The sequence below is a fragment of the Cucurbita moschata genome, unplaced genomic scaffold (assembly GCF_002738365.1).
Source record: "Cucurbita moschata cultivar Rifu unplaced genomic scaffold, Cmos_1.0 Cmo_Scf00064, whole genome shotgun sequence".
NCBI classification, from domain to species: domain Eukaryota; kingdom Viridiplantae; phylum Streptophyta; class Magnoliopsida; order Cucurbitales; family Cucurbitaceae; genus Cucurbita; species Cucurbita moschata.
This window is the reverse complement of record NW_019268580.1, coordinates 236,655-254,935: the sequence shown is the minus strand read 5'-3', so window position 1 is coordinate 254,935 and position 18,281 is coordinate 236,655. Positions and strand designations below refer to the sequence as shown.

At 37.9% G+C, this 18,281-nt stretch overlaps 4 protein-coding genes across 5 annotated transcripts; all 4 read left to right on the top strand.

Moving 5' to 3' along the window:
• LOC111437503 (cation/H(+) antiporter 18-like) lies at positions 1-3,264 on the top strand. Its single transcript, XM_023075505.1, has 4 exons — positions 1-58; positions 296-498; positions 877-2,426; positions 2,526-3,264. The coding sequence occupies exons 2-4, from the start codon at positions 298-300 to the stop codon at positions 3,163-3,165; spliced, it is 2,391 nt and encodes a 796-aa protein (XP_022931273.1). The 5' UTR covers positions 1-58; positions 296-297; the 3' UTR covers positions 3,166-3,264.
• Positions 3,265-5,493: 2,229 nt separating this feature from the next.
• Positions 5,494-8,329, top strand: LOC111437504 (cation/H(+) antiporter 18-like). The gene is made up of 2 exons (XM_023075506.1): positions 5,494-5,818; positions 6,038-8,329. The coding sequence occupies exons 1-2, from the start codon at positions 5,618-5,620 to the stop codon at positions 8,207-8,209; spliced, it is 2,373 nt and encodes a 790-aa protein (XP_022931274.1). The 5' UTR covers positions 5,494-5,617; the 3' UTR covers positions 8,210-8,329.
• Positions 8,330-10,882: 2,553 nt separating this feature from the next.
• LOC111437631 (cation/H(+) antiporter 18-like) lies at positions 10,883-15,248 on the top strand. Of its 2 annotated transcripts, none has more exons than XM_023075686.1 (4): positions 10,883-11,046; positions 12,225-12,493; positions 12,648-13,649; positions 13,750-15,248. In XM_023075686.1, exons 2-4 carry the CDS (start codon positions 12,293-12,295, stop codon positions 14,944-14,946), a joined length of 2,400 nt encoding a protein of 799 aa, XP_022931454.1. In that variant the 5' UTR covers positions 10,883-11,046; positions 12,225-12,292; the 3' UTR covers positions 14,947-15,248. The 2 variants fall into 2 exon arrangements, with proteins under 2 accessions (XP_022931454.1, XP_022931456.1); XM_023075688.1 differs by having other exon boundaries at positions 12,185-12,493.
• A 2,122-nt stretch (positions 15,249-17,370) lies between these two features.
• Positions 17,371-18,115, top strand: LOC111437616 (disease resistance response protein 206-like). Its single transcript, XM_023075668.1, has one exon. The coding sequence runs from the start codon at positions 17,393-17,395 to the stop codon at positions 17,960-17,962; it is 570 nt and encodes a 189-aa protein (XP_022931436.1). The 5' UTR covers positions 17,371-17,392; the 3' UTR covers positions 17,963-18,115.
• The last annotated feature ends 166 nt before the right edge of the window (positions 18,116-18,281 follow it).

The following is an 18,281-nucleotide window of genomic DNA, read 5'->3' as shown; positions in this document are numbered from 1 at the left end:
CCTAAATTCTTCATCCCATTTATTTTCTGCTTTTGGAGATCCGAACTCTCATATTCAGGTGATTATTTTACTATTCATAATTTAGTTAACGGGTCCGTTTATCACAGGTCAACGTGCATATAGTACTACTGCTCGAGGTAGTGTTTTAGGATTTCACTAGTGTTGGTTATCACGGGTAAACATGCACTACTGCTCGATGTAGTATTTTAGGATTTTCATGTATCAATGTTAGTTTTTACCTCTATATTTAGTTATAATCGGCTGCATTTGAAATTCAATGGTTTTTGGTGGGTAGAAATGGCGGTCAATACGACGATGGTGGCTGGCTGTCCGGCGGCAATGAAAGCAACGTCGAACGGCGTGTTTCAAGGCGACAACCCTCTTGACTTCGCTCTCCCTTTGGCTATTCTTCAAATATGTTTGGTAGTGATTCTTACGCGTCTTCTTGGTTTGCTTCTCCGACCGCTTAGACAACCTCGAGTCATTGCTGAGATTGTGGTAAGTAATTTTTTTTTCATTAAAAACTATTTTTTTATGAGTTAATTTTAGTATTTAATATTTAATAAATTAGAGTCATTTATTTAAATTTTTGTTTTTATTTAAAAAGAATGATAGTGTGTAAATATTTATTTGTTTTAAAATATTTAATATCAATATATTTTTAAAAATTATTTTTTGTAAATGGGAGAATAAATAAATAATATATATAATTGTATCTTAATAGAAAATATAATTTTTAAAATTAAAGTTCGAATTGGGACTAGTTTCAAGATTAACTTCTCAATTTAATTTATTAATTTAAATATTTATTTTTATAATTTTTGAGAAATATCAATATTTACTGTGATTGAACAGCGGAGTTGTTGATGTTTTCAGGGCGGAATATTGCTGGGACCGTCGGCGGTAGGGCGGAGCCAAGAATTCCTACACAGAGTATTTCCGGCGAAAAGCTTATCGGTTTTGGACACGTTGGCGAATTTGGGTCTTTTGTTCTTCCTTTTTCTGGTGGGGTTGGAGTTAGATCCCAACTCCCTCCGCCGTACCGGAAAGGGTGCAATGTCTATAGCCGCCGCCGGAATCACCCTCCCTTTCATCCTCGGCATTGGCACCTCCTTTGTACTCCGCTCCACCATCTCCAAAGGGGTCGACGGCCCTCCTTTTCTGGTTTTCATGGGCGTAGCTCTCTCCATTACTGCTTTCCCTGTCCTCGCCCGCATCCTCGCCGAGCTCAAGCTCTTAACCACCAACGTTGGTCGAATGGCCATGTCCGCCGCCGCCGTTAACGACGTCGCCGCCTGGATCCTCCTCGCCCTTGCCATCGCCCTCTCCGGCACCGGCAACTCCCCTCTCGTTGCCCTCTGGGTCTTCCTCTGTGGCTCTGGTTTTGTCCTGCTCTGCTTCTTCGCTCTCCCGCCGGTCTTCCGGTGGATGTCCCTCCGTTGCGCCGACGGCGAGCCGGTTAGCGAACTCTACATTTGCGCCACTTTATCCACCGTCTTGGCCGCTGGATTCATCACCGATTTAATCGGAATCCATGCTCTGTTCGGCGCTTTCGTTGTCGGCGTCCTCGTCCCAAAAGACGGCCCACTCGCCGGAGCTCTCGTCGAGAAAGTCGAAGATCTCGTCTCGGGGTTATTCCTCCCTCTGTATTTCGTATCAAGTGGATTGAAAACCGACATTACAACAATCAAAGGAGCTCAATCATGGGGTCTTCTCGTACTCGTCGTTGTCACCGCTTGTTTTGGGAAAATCATCGGCACAATATCAGTGGCTCTGCTTTGCAAGATGCCATTCCGTGAATCTCTGGCTTTAGGATTCTTAATGAACACAAAAGGGCTTGTGGAATTGATCGTCCTCAACATTGGGAAAGACAGAAAAGTTTTAAACGAACAGACCTTTGCAATTCTTGTTCTAATGGCGATCATCACAACCTTCATTACTACCCCAATTGTAATGGCGGTTTACAAGCCGGCAAAAAAACAGAGCAAATCCGATTACACGAACAGGACAATCGAGCGGCAGGACACGAATTCTGAGCTGCGGATTTTGGCTTGCTTTCACTCTGTTACCAACATCCCTTCAATTTTGAATCTAATTGAGGTTTCCCGTGGGACGGAGGCGAAAGAAGCCCGTGGTCGGCGGCTTTGCGTTTATGCAATGCATTTAATGGAGCTGACGGAGAGGTCGTCCGCCATTGTTATGGTCCACCGAGCTAGAAAGAACGGCCTACCGTTCTGGAATAAAGGAGGAAAGTCCGATTCCGACCAAATCGTTGTGGCGTTTGAGGCTTTTCAGCAGCTAAGTCGAGTGTCTATTCGTCCAATGACAGCGATTTCTCCGTTCTCCAACATGCACGAAGATGTCTGCAACAGCGCCGAGAGGAAACGCGCCGCCATTATCATCCTCCCATTCCACAAACACCAAAGGTTTCAAAATTCCCCTGTTTTTTTTTTTTTTTTTTTTTTTTTTAATGAATCTAGCAGTAATTGACCAGGCAATTGACCCAATTGATAATGAATTGGCAGGTTCGATGGATCTTTGGAGACGACACGAGCTGATTTCCGATGGGTAAATCAAAAAGTGCTGGAGCAGCCACCATGCTCTGTCGGGATCTTGGTCGACAGAGGTTTAGGAGGCGGTTCCCATATCTGTGCTAGCAATGTCTCATCCACCATAACCGTCTTCTTCTTCGGCGGCCGAGACGACCGTGAAGCTCTCGCCTACGGTCGGAGAATGGCAGAGCATCCGGGAATAACACTAAACGTGGTTCGCTTCCTTCCCAGCTCCGACATCGGCGTTGAATCCACGGTGGTTGACATTGATCAAACAATACTGACGGAGTTCAAGGAGAAAAAAACAGAGGACGAGTCGGTGAGGTACGAGGAGAGGGCGGTGGGGAAAGGCAGCGAGGCGGTTGAAGTAATCAAGGAGTTCAGTCGATGCCATTTGATATTGGTGGGTCAGGTGCCGGAAGGGCCAGTCTTTGAGAGCCTCCATTTGAAGATCAATGCCGAGTTCTCGGAGTTGGGTCCCGTCGGCGGCTTGTTGACATCACCGGAGCTCTCGACGGCAGCTTCCGTGTTGGTGGTGCAACAGTTTCGAGGTCCGTTGGTGCCATCTCCGTCGACGTCCACGGCCATGGTCTTGCCGGAAGACGTTGAGTAAATATTTTTGAAAATTTGAATTTTAATTGTGTAATTTAAATATCTGTATGTATTTCAATTTAATTATGTGGAAGTTAAATGGCAAAGTTTATTTTCCCAATTGTATATATATAATATCAAAATGGTGTTAATAATCGTTTAATAATTTTAATTAATTTTAAATATAATCCTAAACCTTTCTACCAATCAAATTTCACTCTTTAATTATTTAGTAAATTTATTATGAAATTTGAATATTTATAATAAAATATATTTTATATAATTGTTATAATATATTTTATATAGTTATTATAATTTTAACAAGGTCGTTGGTATTTTATATCCTAACTGTATTTTAACTACCACCAACATTGAAGTTGATACGTGAGTTCAAGTGATGTTAGTGGGTAGTGGGCCAGCGAGGATGATAGGCCCCCAAAGGGGTAGATTGTGTGATCCTACATCAATTAGAGAGGGGACCAGAGAAATTTCTCGAGATGTTTTAAAATCTTGAGGCTTGAGGTAAAGTTTGGAAGGGAAAGTTCAAAGAGAACAATATCTGCTGTTAGTGGGCCCAGACTGTTACAAATGGTATCAGAGTTAGTCATCGGACGACGTGAGGTACTGATTGAAATAGAGTTAGACTCTCTCTATAATAGACTTGTGGAGAAGATAGCGAGAATAAAACTCAAAGTGGATAATATATGTTATAGGAGCGAACTCATTTCATGGTTAGTTGGATTAATGTATTTTCCTCCAAAATCTCTAATTTACGCCCTAAAATCATATTAAATATTAGCATCATTATTAGAAATTAAGATAAATAAAAATGATGTATAAAACCTTGGTTAAAATTTTTAATTTACAATAGACAAACTTAACTAGACTCGAGTCATTTGCTTTTTTTAAGGTTGACTTAACTAACCCTAGTTAAAATTTTAATTTTTTACAATTCTTTTTTTCCTTTTGAATTCAACATGAATGGAACCGTCAACCTTTCAAATAGTAATTAGTATTTATCTATACAACTAATTCCTAACGTAAAGGCTATTCTTTACGATAAGTTTATTAAAAAGTATTTCTTTTCGTTCTTTAGTTAATAAAAGTAGTTTATTGTCAAAATTCCTATTTTAAATAATGTATAACTTTAAAAATTCTTTTCTATAAAAATGGAAGAATACATGTCACGTATTCACACCTTTATATGGTATGATTTAAACTTTATGTCAAATATTATTCGCTAATAAATTAACGTGTCGGGTCCATATTTAAATAATATTAACAATAATGGAAAGTTCACCAATGAAATTAAGACTTTATAAAATTCGTCTAACCAAATAAACCCATTCCATAAAATAAAAATAAATAAATAAATAAATATATTTAAAAAAAAAAAAAAAGAAGAAGAAGAAGAACTTAAATTTAAATTTAAACCAATCTGTAATGTTTTTATTTATTTATTAATTAAGCCAGCCAACCAATTGGTAATTGTGGTAGCCAATTAATAAGAATATGCCTTTTTATTTTTTTTTGAATTAGTTGCCTTTCATTTTCAGATTTTTTTTTCTGAAAAAAGTTAATTGATATTAAACTTTCAATATTGACGTCATAATTATTTTCTTAAATATATCCTTATAATTAAAGAAAAAATTCATAAGTTTTTTAATCACAGTAATCACATTTACTTATGCATACTTATATTTTCAAATTTGGCATTATAAATTATTTTAGTTTCCAATTTTTAAATAAGCTTTTAAAACTTTTTATTTTTATTTTTAAAAAAGTAACAATAGCTATAAACGTCTTAATTATAAACATTAATTATTCTGCTGGATAAAATTTAAAAAACTATAAGATACAAAGTATTTATTGCGTTGGATAAACACGATTTTCCACAATAGTATGATATTGTCCACTTTGAACGTAAAGTCTCACGACTTTACTTGGGCTTCCCAGAAAGCCTCGTAATAATGGAGAGAGTATTCCTTGACGATAATTTCTTAAATTAGCCGATGTGTGGAACTTTCATCGAACGTATTGAACACGAAAATAAAAAAATAAAAAATTAAGATATGATACATAAAATTTTAAATATTTTATAAGTTTGTTTTTTTTTAAATTTTTTTGAAGGGAAGATATATACAAAATTGATTATATTTGGGAAATAAAATTAAAAATGATTAATGATAAGGGAGAATTAAATAGGAAGGAAATGGATAAGTAAGTAATTATTGAATTTGTTTTGGTTGGGAAAAAATAAAAAGAAATAAAAGAAATAAAAAAGGGGATTGAATTGACCATGTTTTTAACAAATTCTTGACCATAAAATTTGCAATTGTTGCGAAAAAGTTTCAGTAGAGAGAGAAAGGGAGAGAGAAGTAGAAGGCTACAAAACTGGAGCTCCGATTCAGTTCCCTCTCACACAAACAATTAGTAGAAGAAACAGAGGGCTTTCAAGATCTCTGCGGCTAACAATGGCGACCAATGCGACCGTGTCCGGTGCTTGTCCGGCGTCCATGAAGGCCACCTCTAATGGCGTCTTCCAAGGCGATAACCCTTTGAATTATGCTCTCCCTCTCGCCATCCTTCAGATTTGTCTCGTCGTCCTCCTCACTAGACTCCTTTCCATTCTTCTTCGCCCCATTCGTCAGCCTCGTGTCATTGCTGAGATCGTCGTATGTATAATCTAATTCTCTTATCTCTTTAGATCACCACCATCTAATTTTTAATTTCATGATTATCAGCAGAGATGTTCATTTTTTTTTAAAATATATTATATATTATAATAAATTACTTTTGGATTTGGATTGAGAAATATAGTATCTAATTATATTTATCTTTTAAGAAATTTGAGTGTGGAATATGTAAAAATTGTTGTTAATGGCGGTGTGCAGGGCGGGATCTTGCTGGGTCCGTCGGCGCTTGGCCGGAACGTGAATTACTTACACACAATCTTTCCGGCGAGGAGTATCACTGTATTGGACACGTTAGCCAATTTGGGTCTTCTCTTCTTCCTGTTTTTGGTGGGGTTGGAGTTGGACCCAAAAGCTCTCCGCCGTACCGGAAAACGAGCGATGTGCATTGCCTTTGCCGGAATCACTCTCCCGTTTGTCTTTGGCATTGGCACCTCATTTGTACTCCGATCGACCATCTCCAAAGGCGTCAATCAAGGTGCACTCCTCGTCTTCATGGGTGTAGCTCTTTCCATCACTGCGTTTCCTGTTCTGGCTAGAATTTTGGCTGAGCTTAAGCTTTTAACGACGGATGTTGGTCGGATGGCTATGTCGGCTGCCGCTGTTAACGACGTCGCGGCATGGATCCTTCTAGCATTGGCAATTTCACTCTCCGGCACCGGACATTCCCCTTTTGTTTCCTTGTGGGTTTTTCTCTCTGGCTCTGCTTTTGTCGTGCTTTGCATTTGCTCTGCTCCACCTCTGTTCCGGTGGATGTCGCAACGGTGCTCCGAAGGCGAGCCGGTGAAGGAGTTATACATTTGTGCTACTTTGTCTCTGGTTTTGGCGGCTGGGTTCATTACGGATTTGATCGGAATCCATGCCTTGTTCGGAGCTTTTGTGATCGGAGTTTTGGTTCCGAAAGAAGGCCCATTCGCCGTCGCTCTGGTGGAGAAAGTTGAAGATCTCGTGTCGGGTCTTTTTCTTCCATTATACTTCGTTTCCAGTGGATTGAAAACAGATGTTGCAACAATTCGAGGAGCTCAATCATGGGGTCTTCTCGTTTTAGTCATTTTCAATGCTAGTTTCGGTAAAATCGTCGGAACTGTCTCTGTTGCTCTGCTCTGCAAAATGCCATTTAAAGAATCAGTAGCTTTGGGGGTTTTGATGAACACGAAAGGCTTGGTGGAATTAATTGTTCTTAACATTGGAAGAGACAGGAAGGTTTTGAATGATCAATCATTTGCTATTATGGTTCTAATGGCGATCTTCACAACGTTCATAACAACCCCTGTTGTTATGGCTGTTTATAAGCCGGAGAAAAAACAGAGCAAATCAAATTACAAACATAGAACACTCGAAAGAGAAAATCCCAATTCTGAGCTTCGAATTCTTGCTTGTTTCCACTCATTTAGCAACATTCCGGCGACGATTAATTTAATCGAGGCATCCCGAGGGATTGAAAAGAAGGAAGGGCTCTGTGTTTATGCTCTGCATTTAATGGAGCTAACAGAGCGATCCTCTGCCATTCTTATGGTTCATAAAGCAAGGAAAAATGGCGTACCCTTTTGGAACAAAGGCCGTGCCGATTCAAACCAGATCGTCGTTGCCTTCGAGGCATTCCGACAGCTCAGCCGTGTTTCAATCCGGCCAATGACCGCCATTTCTGCTCTGTCCAACTTGCATGAAGACATCTGTAACAGCGCCGAGACGAAAAGGGCGGCCATTATAATTCTCCCGTTTCACAAGCATCAAAGATTGGATGGATCCATGGAAACGACAAGGACTGATTACCGGTCGGTCAACCGAAAAGTTCTGGAACTAGCTCCCTGCTCTGTCGGAATTTTGATCGACAGAGGCCTCGGTGGTGGGTCCCACGTCTGCGCTAGTAACGTCTCTTCCACTGTTACCGTGTTTTTCTTCGGCGGTCGTGACGATCGTGAAGCTCTAGCATTTGGTAAAAGAATGTCAGAGCATCCAGGAATCAGCCTACATGTCGTCCGGTTCTCCCCCAGCGCCGATTTCGCGGCGGAATCCGTCACCGTCGATGTAAAAGACAACGGTTCCACCGACGCCAATGCCGATAAAATGGCATTGGCGTCGATTGTATATGAAGAGAGATACGTGACGAAAGGGAGCCAAGCCGTTGAAGCGATGAAGGAGTTTAATAAATGTAATTTGATTTTGGTCGGAAGAACGCCGGAAGGGGAAGTGGTGAGGAGTTTGAATATGAATGTTGTGGAGGGTTCGGAACTTGGGCCGGTCGGCGGCGTGTTGGCGTTGCCGGAGTTCTCGACGATGGCGTCGGTGCTGGTGGTGCAGCAGTTTCATGGCGATTTACAGTTGATCGCGGATTCGGCTTCCAAAGGGGAATCAACTGAGGAAGAACGTTGAAGAAAGAATCCATTTTTAAAAATGGGATTTTGAAATTTATAGAATTTATATTATATTTGATTCCAATCATTTTTGTCTTATTATAGATTTGGGATTTAGGAGAGTTCTTATATGGATTAGATTTGAGTTCATTCTTTATTTGAACTCCGAGAAATAAAAATAAAGTTTTGTCTCTTTTTCACCAAAATATTTAAATGATGGAGAAAAATCTCAAATCTCAATTCACTCCGACATGACACGTGTCTCCTATTTGATACAATCTTGAGATATGTGCCGAATTTAAAATCTGACTTATTTATTAGATATTTTTCTTTTTTTAAAAAGATGGAAAAATGAAAATTCTCTATTAAATTTAAATTTTTATTGCGTATTTATTAAACTCAAAAATGTGAAAATTTTCTTTTTTGAAAGATGGAAAAATGAAAATTCTCTACTAAATTCAAAATTTTATTGTGTATTTATTAAACTCATGAATTAAAAAAAAAGTGAAATAGGGTCACACCCGTATAAAATTTTAGGAACTAAATTTGTAATATAACCAATAAATTTAAACTATTAATAATTTTTCAATTCAACTCAAGCTCAAGCCCACACGAAGATATTGTCTGTCTACTTTGACTAGAGACAAGTTTCCACATCCCTGTGAGAAATAATTTGTTTTCCTCTCGAACCAATCTCACAATTTACCCGTCTTGGAGGTCCAACATTCTCGCTGACACACCACTCAGTGTTTGATGTTAATACCATTTATAATAGTCGAAGTTCATCATTAGCAGATATTGTCAAATTTGGTCCATTACATATCAGACTCAATTGAAAACGGCAACAAACATAGGTGGGATCAGAATTGGGATGGAAAACTGCAACAAACATAGGTGAGATCAAAAGTCCAATGGTATCTAAAATTCAATTTTCATTAATTTTATTGTTAAACAAGCTACCCTAAAAAGAAAATATAAAGTAACTAAATCTTGAAAAATAATATAAAATATACTGTTAATGAAAAAATATTAACTAATTACGAATATCTAAGATATATTTCATAACTAATTATTATAATATATTAAGAGACGGTTTTACACTTTGATAAGAAATGTTCAGTTCTACACTCCATGAAGCGTGGGATTTCACAATCATGTTATTAATTTAGAATTTATTGTTCCCCATCAGACACACGACAACAAAAATAAAAAAAATAGAAAATTATTTTTGGTACATTTTATTTTTCAAACAAAAAAAAAAAAAAAGAAGCTGTGAGGCACGTTCAATTTGCATAAACATCTCTGGCGGATCAATATTGAGTGTGAAAGTTGATAAATATAATATTAATTTGACTAATTTTTGCTTCTAAATTAAGTCATTTCACGATCCTAAAGATTCATTGAACCTGAAATGAGTTGTTTTTATAAGTTAAATAAACAATAATTTATTAATAATTATTTATCAACCGATGTAAATATATGCATTAAATTTTTCAACCATTACTAATTTAATTTTTTAATATTAAATTCATACTAACCAAAATAATAAATAATACTCACTTGATTTAATTTATTCTAATTTAATACTCAAAATGTCGATTTTTTCTACGTGCGTTAAATATTTTTGTAATAAAATTTGAAGTCGTTAAAAATGCATTTTGACTTGGATTGATTCCTTTGCCCACCAGGTTTATTAATTGATTTAAAGTTTGATTGAAATGTTCCGAGTATATATGTTAGGCACGCAAGTATGTATGCTATGTCTAAACCTACAAAAGCATGATTTTATAAGCGGAATCTCATACATGTTATACATTGATCATGAGTTACTTCTCCCAGTAGATATGCACGTACACTATTCGACTGTGTGAGAGAGCCCCAAATGCAGGCCTAGAGTTTACAAGAAAGAGATTTTCGCGTAATGGGTTCATATATATGTGCATAAACGGTGTGTCTGTAATTAAAATTAGAAGAAAAAAAAATGTGAGATCCCATATCGGTTTGAGAGGGGAACATAGCATTCTTTATAAAGGTGGTGAAACCTCTCTCTGGCAGATGCGCTTTAAAAAGCTTGAGGAGAAGTCCAAAAGAAAAAGCTCAAAAGAGGACCGTATCTGTTAGGGGTGAGATTGAGCTTTTTACAAATGGTATTAGAGCCGGACATCGGACAGTGTGCTAGTGAGGACGCTGAGCCCTAAAGGAGGGTGAATTATGAAATCTCACAGTGTCAGTCATTGCGATGACACTGGACCCTAAAAGTAGAAAAAGTTGAGTTAAGCTGAATTTAAAAAAAGAATAATATAGAGATAAAAGCGAAATGGAAAAGGGAAAGTTTATAATTTATTCGTTCGAGACCAAACCAGGGATTAATCAAAACAAAAGCCACTTTTGAGTTGTTTATTATACTTAATTTTATTCCTACAATTTACCTTTACATTAACATTAATAATATGAAAAGTTAATTTCTAATTTGTTCTTAACAAAAGGTGCTAGAGCATGATGAATCGATTGAGCCCACTAAACAAAAAGTATTAGTTCAAATTATCATATTCATTTTAGAATTTTGGGTTTTATTCACTAAATTTTTATTTTTTATTATTTATTTTATTTTATAGAATTTAGTTAAGTAATAGTCGAAGTGGGGTCTTGATTTGACGCATTATAAGCAAAATTTGAGAAAAGTCCCACAAATCTTACAATTTTAAAGCTCATTTGTGTTCTATGTCTTGAGGAAGCCGCTATTTTCTGCCGCAGAAATCGAAAACTCCACGGGAATGGAGATTTTGTTCTTGATCTTATGATCAGGTCGATCACTCGCGCACTGGAAGATTGCCATTGCAGTTCGTTTCTTCATCTGTAAGCGTTATTTCCGTACTTGTTCTATTAATCCCCTGTTCTGTTTTACAAGCTCAATCCAGTAGAAATTCAGTAAATAATCCACGATTGTCTTCGGCCGCCACCGGATTGCATATTAGTTTCATCATTTTGATTTAGAAACGTTTCTGGATATTGAACTTTCTTCTCTGTTTCTTGAATTTTGGTGATTTTGTTTTTCTTCGTTGGATTGTTCTTTGTGGGGGTTTGTTTATTTTAATGATTTCTGTTGTTTGGTTCTGGATTTTGTTCTTATTCTTGTTCTTCAAATAGTGATTCCTTTGTATGAACTTTGTGCTATCGCTCTCCTTAGACATCTTTTGGTGCTGAACTGATGACCTCACATTAAAAACCCGAAATGTTAAATATTCCTTCAAGGAAAGCAAACTTTTCTGTCCTTTGTTTATACACTTTGTGCGGTTGTTCTGTCTTTTTCTTTAAATATTGTGTGGTTCTGCTTTGATTCTTGTGTAAAGTAGAAATTTGGAGAGTGGCGTTTTCTTTAGTACCAAGTAATTAGGTTGAATTGAGATTAACCCAGCTGGATAATTTTAGTTTCTGTAAAAAATATTGACTTATTTGTATATGAGTTTGAGTATGTAACACCCCAATGCCACCGCTAGTAGGTATTGTCCGCTTTGGCCCGTTACGTATCGCCGTCAGCCTCACGGTTTTAAAACGGGTCTACTAGGGAGAGGTTTCCACACTCTTATAAAGGGTGTTTTGTTCTCCTCCCCAACCGATGTGGGATATCACAATCCACCCCCCTTCAGGGCCCAGCATCCTTGCTGGCACACCACCTCATGTCTACCCCCTTCGGGGAACAACCTTCTCGCTGGCACATCGTCAAATGTCTGACTTTGATACCATTTGTAACGGCCTAGGCCCGCCGCTAGTAGATATTGTCTGTTTTGGCCTTTCCCTTTCGGGCTTCCCCTGAAGGTTTTTGAAATACGTGTGCTAGGGAAATGTTTCCACACTCTTATAAAGGGTGTTTCATTCTCCTCCCCAACCGATGTGGGATATCACAGAGCATGGAATGTTCTAAAAATGTCTTTATTTGATTAGTCTCTTTGTTTGTGTGTGTTTGTTTCTTTTTTGTTTTTGTTTTTCTGTACAGATCTGGGTTCTCAGTTTGATTGAATCTGTTCACACTGCAGAGGAAGCCTATTTTGAACAGGAACTGAGATTAAAGTAAGCTGTTCTTGGTAAATTTTCGGGGGTCAGAATGGCTTCGAATGCTACGACAGTAACCAAATGTCCATCCCCAATGAAAGCAACATCGAACGGCATTTTCCAGGGCGATAATCCTCTTGATTTCGCTCTTCCTCTTGTCATTCTACAAATATGTTTGGTAGTTGTTCTTACTCGTGGTCTTGCTTTTCTTCTGAGGCCGTTAAAACAGCCGCGAGTGATCGGAGAAATCATTGTAAGTCTCTTTGTTCTTTGGATGCTAATGGTGTTCATTTGGTTCTTTTGAGTGTAATGCTTTTTACTCTTGAATTGAAGTTGAAACTGCTATGAGTTTATTTCGACTGCTAGCGATCGCCCTTCTGAATTACGTCTTATTACTAATTTGATAGGGAGGAATACTTCTAGGACCATCAGCTCTCGGACGTAACAAGAACTTTCTTCATACGATATTTCCATCCAATAGTATCACGTTGTTAGATACCATAGCGAACATCGGATTGTTATTCTTTCTGTTTCTTGTGGGTCTCGAGTTGGATATAAAGTCGATACGTCGTACTGGAAAGAAGGCTCTTGGCATTGCCATTACCGGAATTTGCCTTCCGTTTGCATTAGGAATTGGATCGTCATTTGTTCTTCGAGAAACCATATCCAAAGGTGTAAATGCTTCTGCGTTTCTCATATTCATGGGTGTTGCACTTTCGATAACGGCATTTCCCGTCTTAGCTCGTATTCTTGCCGAGCTTAAACTACTGACAACTGATGTTGGTAGGATGGCTATGTCTGCTGCAGCAGTAAACGACGTAGCTGCCTGGATTCTCCTTGCTCTCGCCATTGCGCTATCTGGTTCTGATAAATCTCCCCTAACTGCAGTTTGGGTCCTTTTATCTGGCTGTGGCTTTGTTATAGCTGCTATTGTCATTTTATCCCCTGTTTTCAAATGGATGACCAAGCAGTGTTTTCAAGGGGAGCCGGTACGTGAAATCTACATATGCGCTACATTGGCGATCGTCCTAGCTGCTGGATTTGCCACGGATTTTATCGGTATACATGCTATGTTTGGAGCTTTTGTTGTCGGAGTATTAGTTCCAAAGGATGGACCATTAGTAGGTGCATTGGTAGAGAAAATAGAGGATCTTGTTTCTGGTCTATTCCTGCCTCTTTACTTTGTCTCAAGTGGATTGAAGACTAATGTAGCCACAATTCAAGGAGCACAGTCCTGGGGTCTCCTAGTTTTAGTTATCGTTACCGCCTGTTCTGGAAAAATCATCGGCACGTTTCTCGTGTCCATTCTTTGTAAAGTACCCGTTCGTGAGGCTCTTGCATTAGGATTTCTAATGAACACGAAAGGGTTGGTGGAGCTTATTGTTCTCAATATTGGAAAAGACAGAAAGGTAAGGTAGCTTAAGCCTCTACTTCCACTCGTCGAGGACCTTTCTATTGTCGTTTTTCGTGTTTTGGTGTTCTGATTTGCTTTTTTGTTTGATTTTTCAGGTTTTGAATGACCAAACCTTTGCTATAATGATTCTAATGGCTCTTTTTACTACTTTCATTACCACTCCCCTTGTCATTGCTGTATACAAACCGGCAAGGAGTGCCAAAATAGCTGATTATAAGCATAGGAAGATTGAAAGGAAAAACAAGAACACACAACTTCGGATTATGACCTGTTTTCATAGTGCAGGAAACATTCCATCGATTATTAATCTGCTCGAGGTGTCGAGAGGAACCGAGAAGGACAAAGAGCTTTGTGTATATGCAATGCATCTCATGGAGCTGTCCGAGAGGTCCTCGGCCATTTTAATGGTTCACAAGGCGAGGAAAAACGGGTTGCCTTTCTCGATCAAGGGTCGGAGGTCAGATTCCAACCATGTTATTGTTGCATTTGAAGCTTACCGACAACTGAGCAGAGTATTCATTCGACCGATGACGGCGATCTCCTCCATGTCTGATATACATGAAGATATTTGTGCCACTGCTGAGAGGAAAAAAACTGCAATCATAATTCTTCCATTTCATAAGCACCTGAGGGTGGATGGTTCGCTGGAGACTACTCGTAGCAGCATTCGTGTTGTTAATCAGAATGTACTCGAACATGCTCGATGTTCGGTTGGAATTTTAGTTGATCGTAGTTTTGGTGGAACAACCCATGTTTCATCGAGCCATGTTTCGCTTTTCGTCACTGTTTTATTCTTTGGTGGTGGAGATGATCGCGAAGCGCTTTCTTATGGAATTCGTATGGCCGAGCACCCTGGGATTAGATTGATGGTTATTCGTTTCTTTGTCGAACCCGAACCTTCTGGGGAGATAGTCAGTGCTGATACTGTTGGCAATTCTCCTGTGAAGTCAGTTTCTCAGGATGATGAATTTCTTTCCGAGTTCAAGCACGATACGTGCAAGAATGATTCCATAATATATGTCGAGAAAACCGTAAGAAGTGCTGCAGAAGTAATGGATACAGTGCAGGAGATGAAAAACTGCAATCTGTATCTCGTTGGGCGAACACCAGATATCAAAGCTACATATATCTTGAACAGAAGCGACTGTCCAGAGCTCGGTCCAGTCGGGAACCTGTTGACTTCCCCAAACTTCCCGAGTTTGGCGTCGGTTTTGGTGGTGCAGCAATATCGTTCCGAGTCGCTGGTGAATTCAGCTTCAGATTCTGGTGATGGAGAATCAGAATCAGCATAGTGTGTGCTTCTTGCTTTAATAGTCCAGTGGTTGGTTGATTTAGTTGCACATAGGAGAGCTGAGAGCAGCATCTTTGTGAACCACAGCGTTAGATTTCCTAATTCCCTTTCTTTTTGTGTTAGTCTCAAACATGTCAAGTGTTACTTAAAGCTGCAGATATACCAGACCTTTTGTTTCTGAATCTGAACAAGTCTATTCGGTTCGTGAGTCGGGGGTCTCGGATTGAACCAAACCAACCCATTTCGTTCTTAAAAGAAAGCCTAGCGGCCCAACTTATCCTTAACTAGGTTTGGGCATTTACATTATCTTGTTTTGTGTAACACGTCAAGCCCACTACTAGTAGATATTATCCGCTTTAGCCCATTACGTATCACTATTAGCTTCACGATTTTAAAACGCGTTTGGTAGGAAGAGGTTTTCAAATTTTTATAAAAAATGCTTCGTTCCCTTATTCAATCGATGTGGGATCTCATATTTTACTTCCGTGCCTATCTCACTCAACATCACATTCACAATCATTTATCTCACTCTCACGGTTGCATCTCGTCTCGCTTTGACATCACATCAACAACGATACTATCAATCCAATTGACCAATGACTTCACTCTTTCTGACATGAGCGACTATTCATGTACAACCACGAGTTTAGGGTTAGGTCTAAAATGTTCTTAAACCCAACCTAACTCAAACTACGAGTACCCATAACTTTTATCGATTATTTCTAAACTAATATTTGTATATAATCATATGTCTCTAAATGGGTTCCTTAAAAATATTAATAGTAAAATCATGGACGTCAACATCAAAATCTCCGACTATTAATTAATTTATTACCAAAGAATCATTTTGTTGTTGTTGGATTGAACTTATTTTCAAACTTGTTGAACGATGACTTTTTATACTCAATTTCAATGATTTTCATTTCTCAAAATAAAAATATTTATTTATTTTCGAGATCTCGATTTCATATATAAATATATAGTTCAATTTACTATACATAACTATCTACTATTATAACTATTGAATAAGCTATCAATAAGCAGTAGACTCCATGACCTAATAACATTGATACGAGGTTTTTCATTTCTCTCGTAGCTTAAATCTGAACAAGAAAAATAGACCAACGGTCGGTGACATGGGTCTCGACCTCCCTCCATAAAGGCCATAAGCTTAATCATTATATTTTAAAAAAAAATAATTGGGTGAATTAAAAAGACAAAGAAATGTTTAAAAAGTGGGAAAGTTAGGGATCGAACCCAACTTCTTACCTACCATGATTTGAACAAATATATATATATATATAGGTAAGAGTTAGGCTTAGGCTTCCACCCACCAATTGGAAAATCAAATCCTAATTTACCTACTCTTCACCTATCTTCCAATTATATTTTCAATTTAACTGCCTTTTTTTAAATTTTAAATAATATAAATTACAAATATAAATGTCCACGGACTGGACGGGGACAGAGTAGGAGAAGCCTTCCCCATCCCCATCTCTGTGAGGCAGGGTGGAACGATAAAGAATGCATGCAAATTGGGTTCCCACGAGAAATTTTTTCATTTTTTAAAAATAAAAATTATATGGTAAAAAAAAACTTCTATTTATTTAATAGGGAAAAATCTCTCTCCACTGACTCTCTCATTTTTTAAATTTGTTAATAAACATTTCGATAACACGTCGGTTTAAATAATTGAATCGTTGAATGGATTGCTTAATTAGAACGGCTTGTTAAGGTCAATGTATTAATAATTAATAAAAACAAGTCAAAGATGCTTAATTTCCCTCCACTTTAGTCATTAAAGTTCAATTTACTATCTCATAAAGCATAACAACTTTCATGTGATCCATTTAGTTTGAATCATTAAATTAATAATCTAAAATTTTCCATCAATAGCATTATGTTACCTACGAATATATACCAATAGATACCATACTAAAATATTATTTCGTAACGTTCATACCAAAATATTTCTAGCTCACTTTTATGAATGTGTATGATATTTTACGGTCAAGATCTAGCATTAAAAATCTTTGAAAAAGTACACCGAATGGTCTGAGGACCAATATATATATGATCAAGTAAGATCAAAACATATGCATTATAGTATTGAGGAAATTTTAACAATCAGGAGATGATAATGCAGTTTCGTACATGCACTATGAATGATTTACGTTGAACCAGCATCGATAAAAATCTCTAATTTTAGGGTTTTCGACGCAATTATGTATAGGTTCAAAGTGACTCGATGACATGTAACGAAGGACCGGGAATGCTCAAATTGATGGGAGTAGGTAGGAGTGAAAACTGTAAAGAAGCAAAGTCCAATAAGCAAACCCCATTGATGTTTTGACTTGCATACTCATTTTTGTTGGTTATATAAAGCCATGAATGAACCAAGAATGCTCACTCCACTTCACTTAGAGGAAGAACACAGAAAAGCATCAATGGCTTCCTCGGCAAAGAATTGCATTATTCTTGTAGCTTTGTTCTTGTTCTCCATTTCTTCCTCCTCAGCCTTCCCAATGGGAAAGAAGCAAAGACCCAAGCCTTGTAAGGAGCTTGTTCTTTACTTCCATGACATTATTTACAATGGAAACAACGCAGGCAATGCCACTTCCGCCATTGTTGCAGCCCCACATGGTGCAAACTTGACCATTTTGGCGCCCCAATTTCACTTTGGAAACATAGCTGTTTTTGACGACCCCATTACTTTGGACAACAACCTTCACTCCAAGCCAGTGGGTCGAGCTCAAGGGCTTTACATTTATGACACCAAAAACACCTTCACGGCTTGGCTTGGTTTCTCATTTTCTTTGAACTACACGGCCTATAAAGGCACCATCAACTTCATTGGAGCTGACCCAATTTTGGTGAAGGCTAGGGATATCTCCGTCGTTGGCGGTACCGGAGACTTCTTCATGCACCGTGGTGTTGCTACGATTGTGACTGATGCTTTTGAAGGAGAGGTCTACTTTCGGCTTCGTGTTGATATTAAATTCTATGAGTGCTGGTGATTTTGAGCCGATATTATTCGCTTTGGTTTTGTTCTTTCTATCCTCGTATTTATGTATGATGTAATGTTCTTGAAAAAGAAATGTTTTTAGATGAAGTTTCACTATTACCAAATGATTGGTTCAATAAAAGTTGTGATAGAAAGATAATTGAAAGATTGATGTTGTTTCTTTTTGTGTTATTTGTTATATACTTAACTGCTTAAAGTGGGACTAAAATCGAAGAAAATTCAAGTTGTACTTATATTATTGAAAAATAATAGTATTGATCTTCTAAGAACGACAAATCTTATTCCAGATGACTTGTTAAGGTTATGTTATG

Bases quoted from the DNA above. Each gene is read 5' to 3' on its own strand.
- LOC111437503 (XM_023075505.1), top strand. From the start codon at position 298: ATGGCGGTCAATACGACGATGGTGGCTGGCTGTCCGGCGGCAATGAAA. The intron at 499-876 runs GTAAGTAATTTT...TGATGTTTTCAG, and splicing joins GAGTCATTGCTGAGATTGTG to GGCGGAATATTGCTGGGACC. The intron at 2,427-2,525 runs GTTTCAAAATTC...ATGAATTGGCAG, and splicing joins CCATTCCACAAACACCAAAG to GTTCGATGGATCTTTGGAGA.
- LOC111437631 (XM_023075686.1), top strand. From the start codon at position 12,293: ATGGCTTCGAATGCTACGACAGTAACCAAATGTCCATCCCCAATGAAA. The intron at 12,494-12,647 runs GTAAGTCTCTTT...CTAATTTGATAG, and splicing joins GAGTGATCGGAGAAATCATT to GGAGGAATACTTCTAGGACC. The intron at 13,650-13,749 runs GTAAGGTAGCTT...TTGATTTTTCAG, and splicing joins ATATTGGAAAAGACAGAAAG to GTTTTGAATGACCAAACCTT.
- LOC111437616 (XM_023075668.1), top strand. From the start codon at position 17,393: ATGGCTTCCTCGGCAAAGAATTGCATTATTCTTGTAGCTTTGTTCTTG.
- LOC111437504 (XM_023075506.1), top strand. From the start codon at position 5,618: ATGGCGACCAATGCGACCGTGTCCGGTGCTTGTCCGGCGTCCATGAAG. The intron at 5,819-6,037 runs GTATGTATAATC...GGCGGTGTGCAG, and splicing joins GTGTCATTGCTGAGATCGTC to GGCGGGATCTTGCTGGGTCC.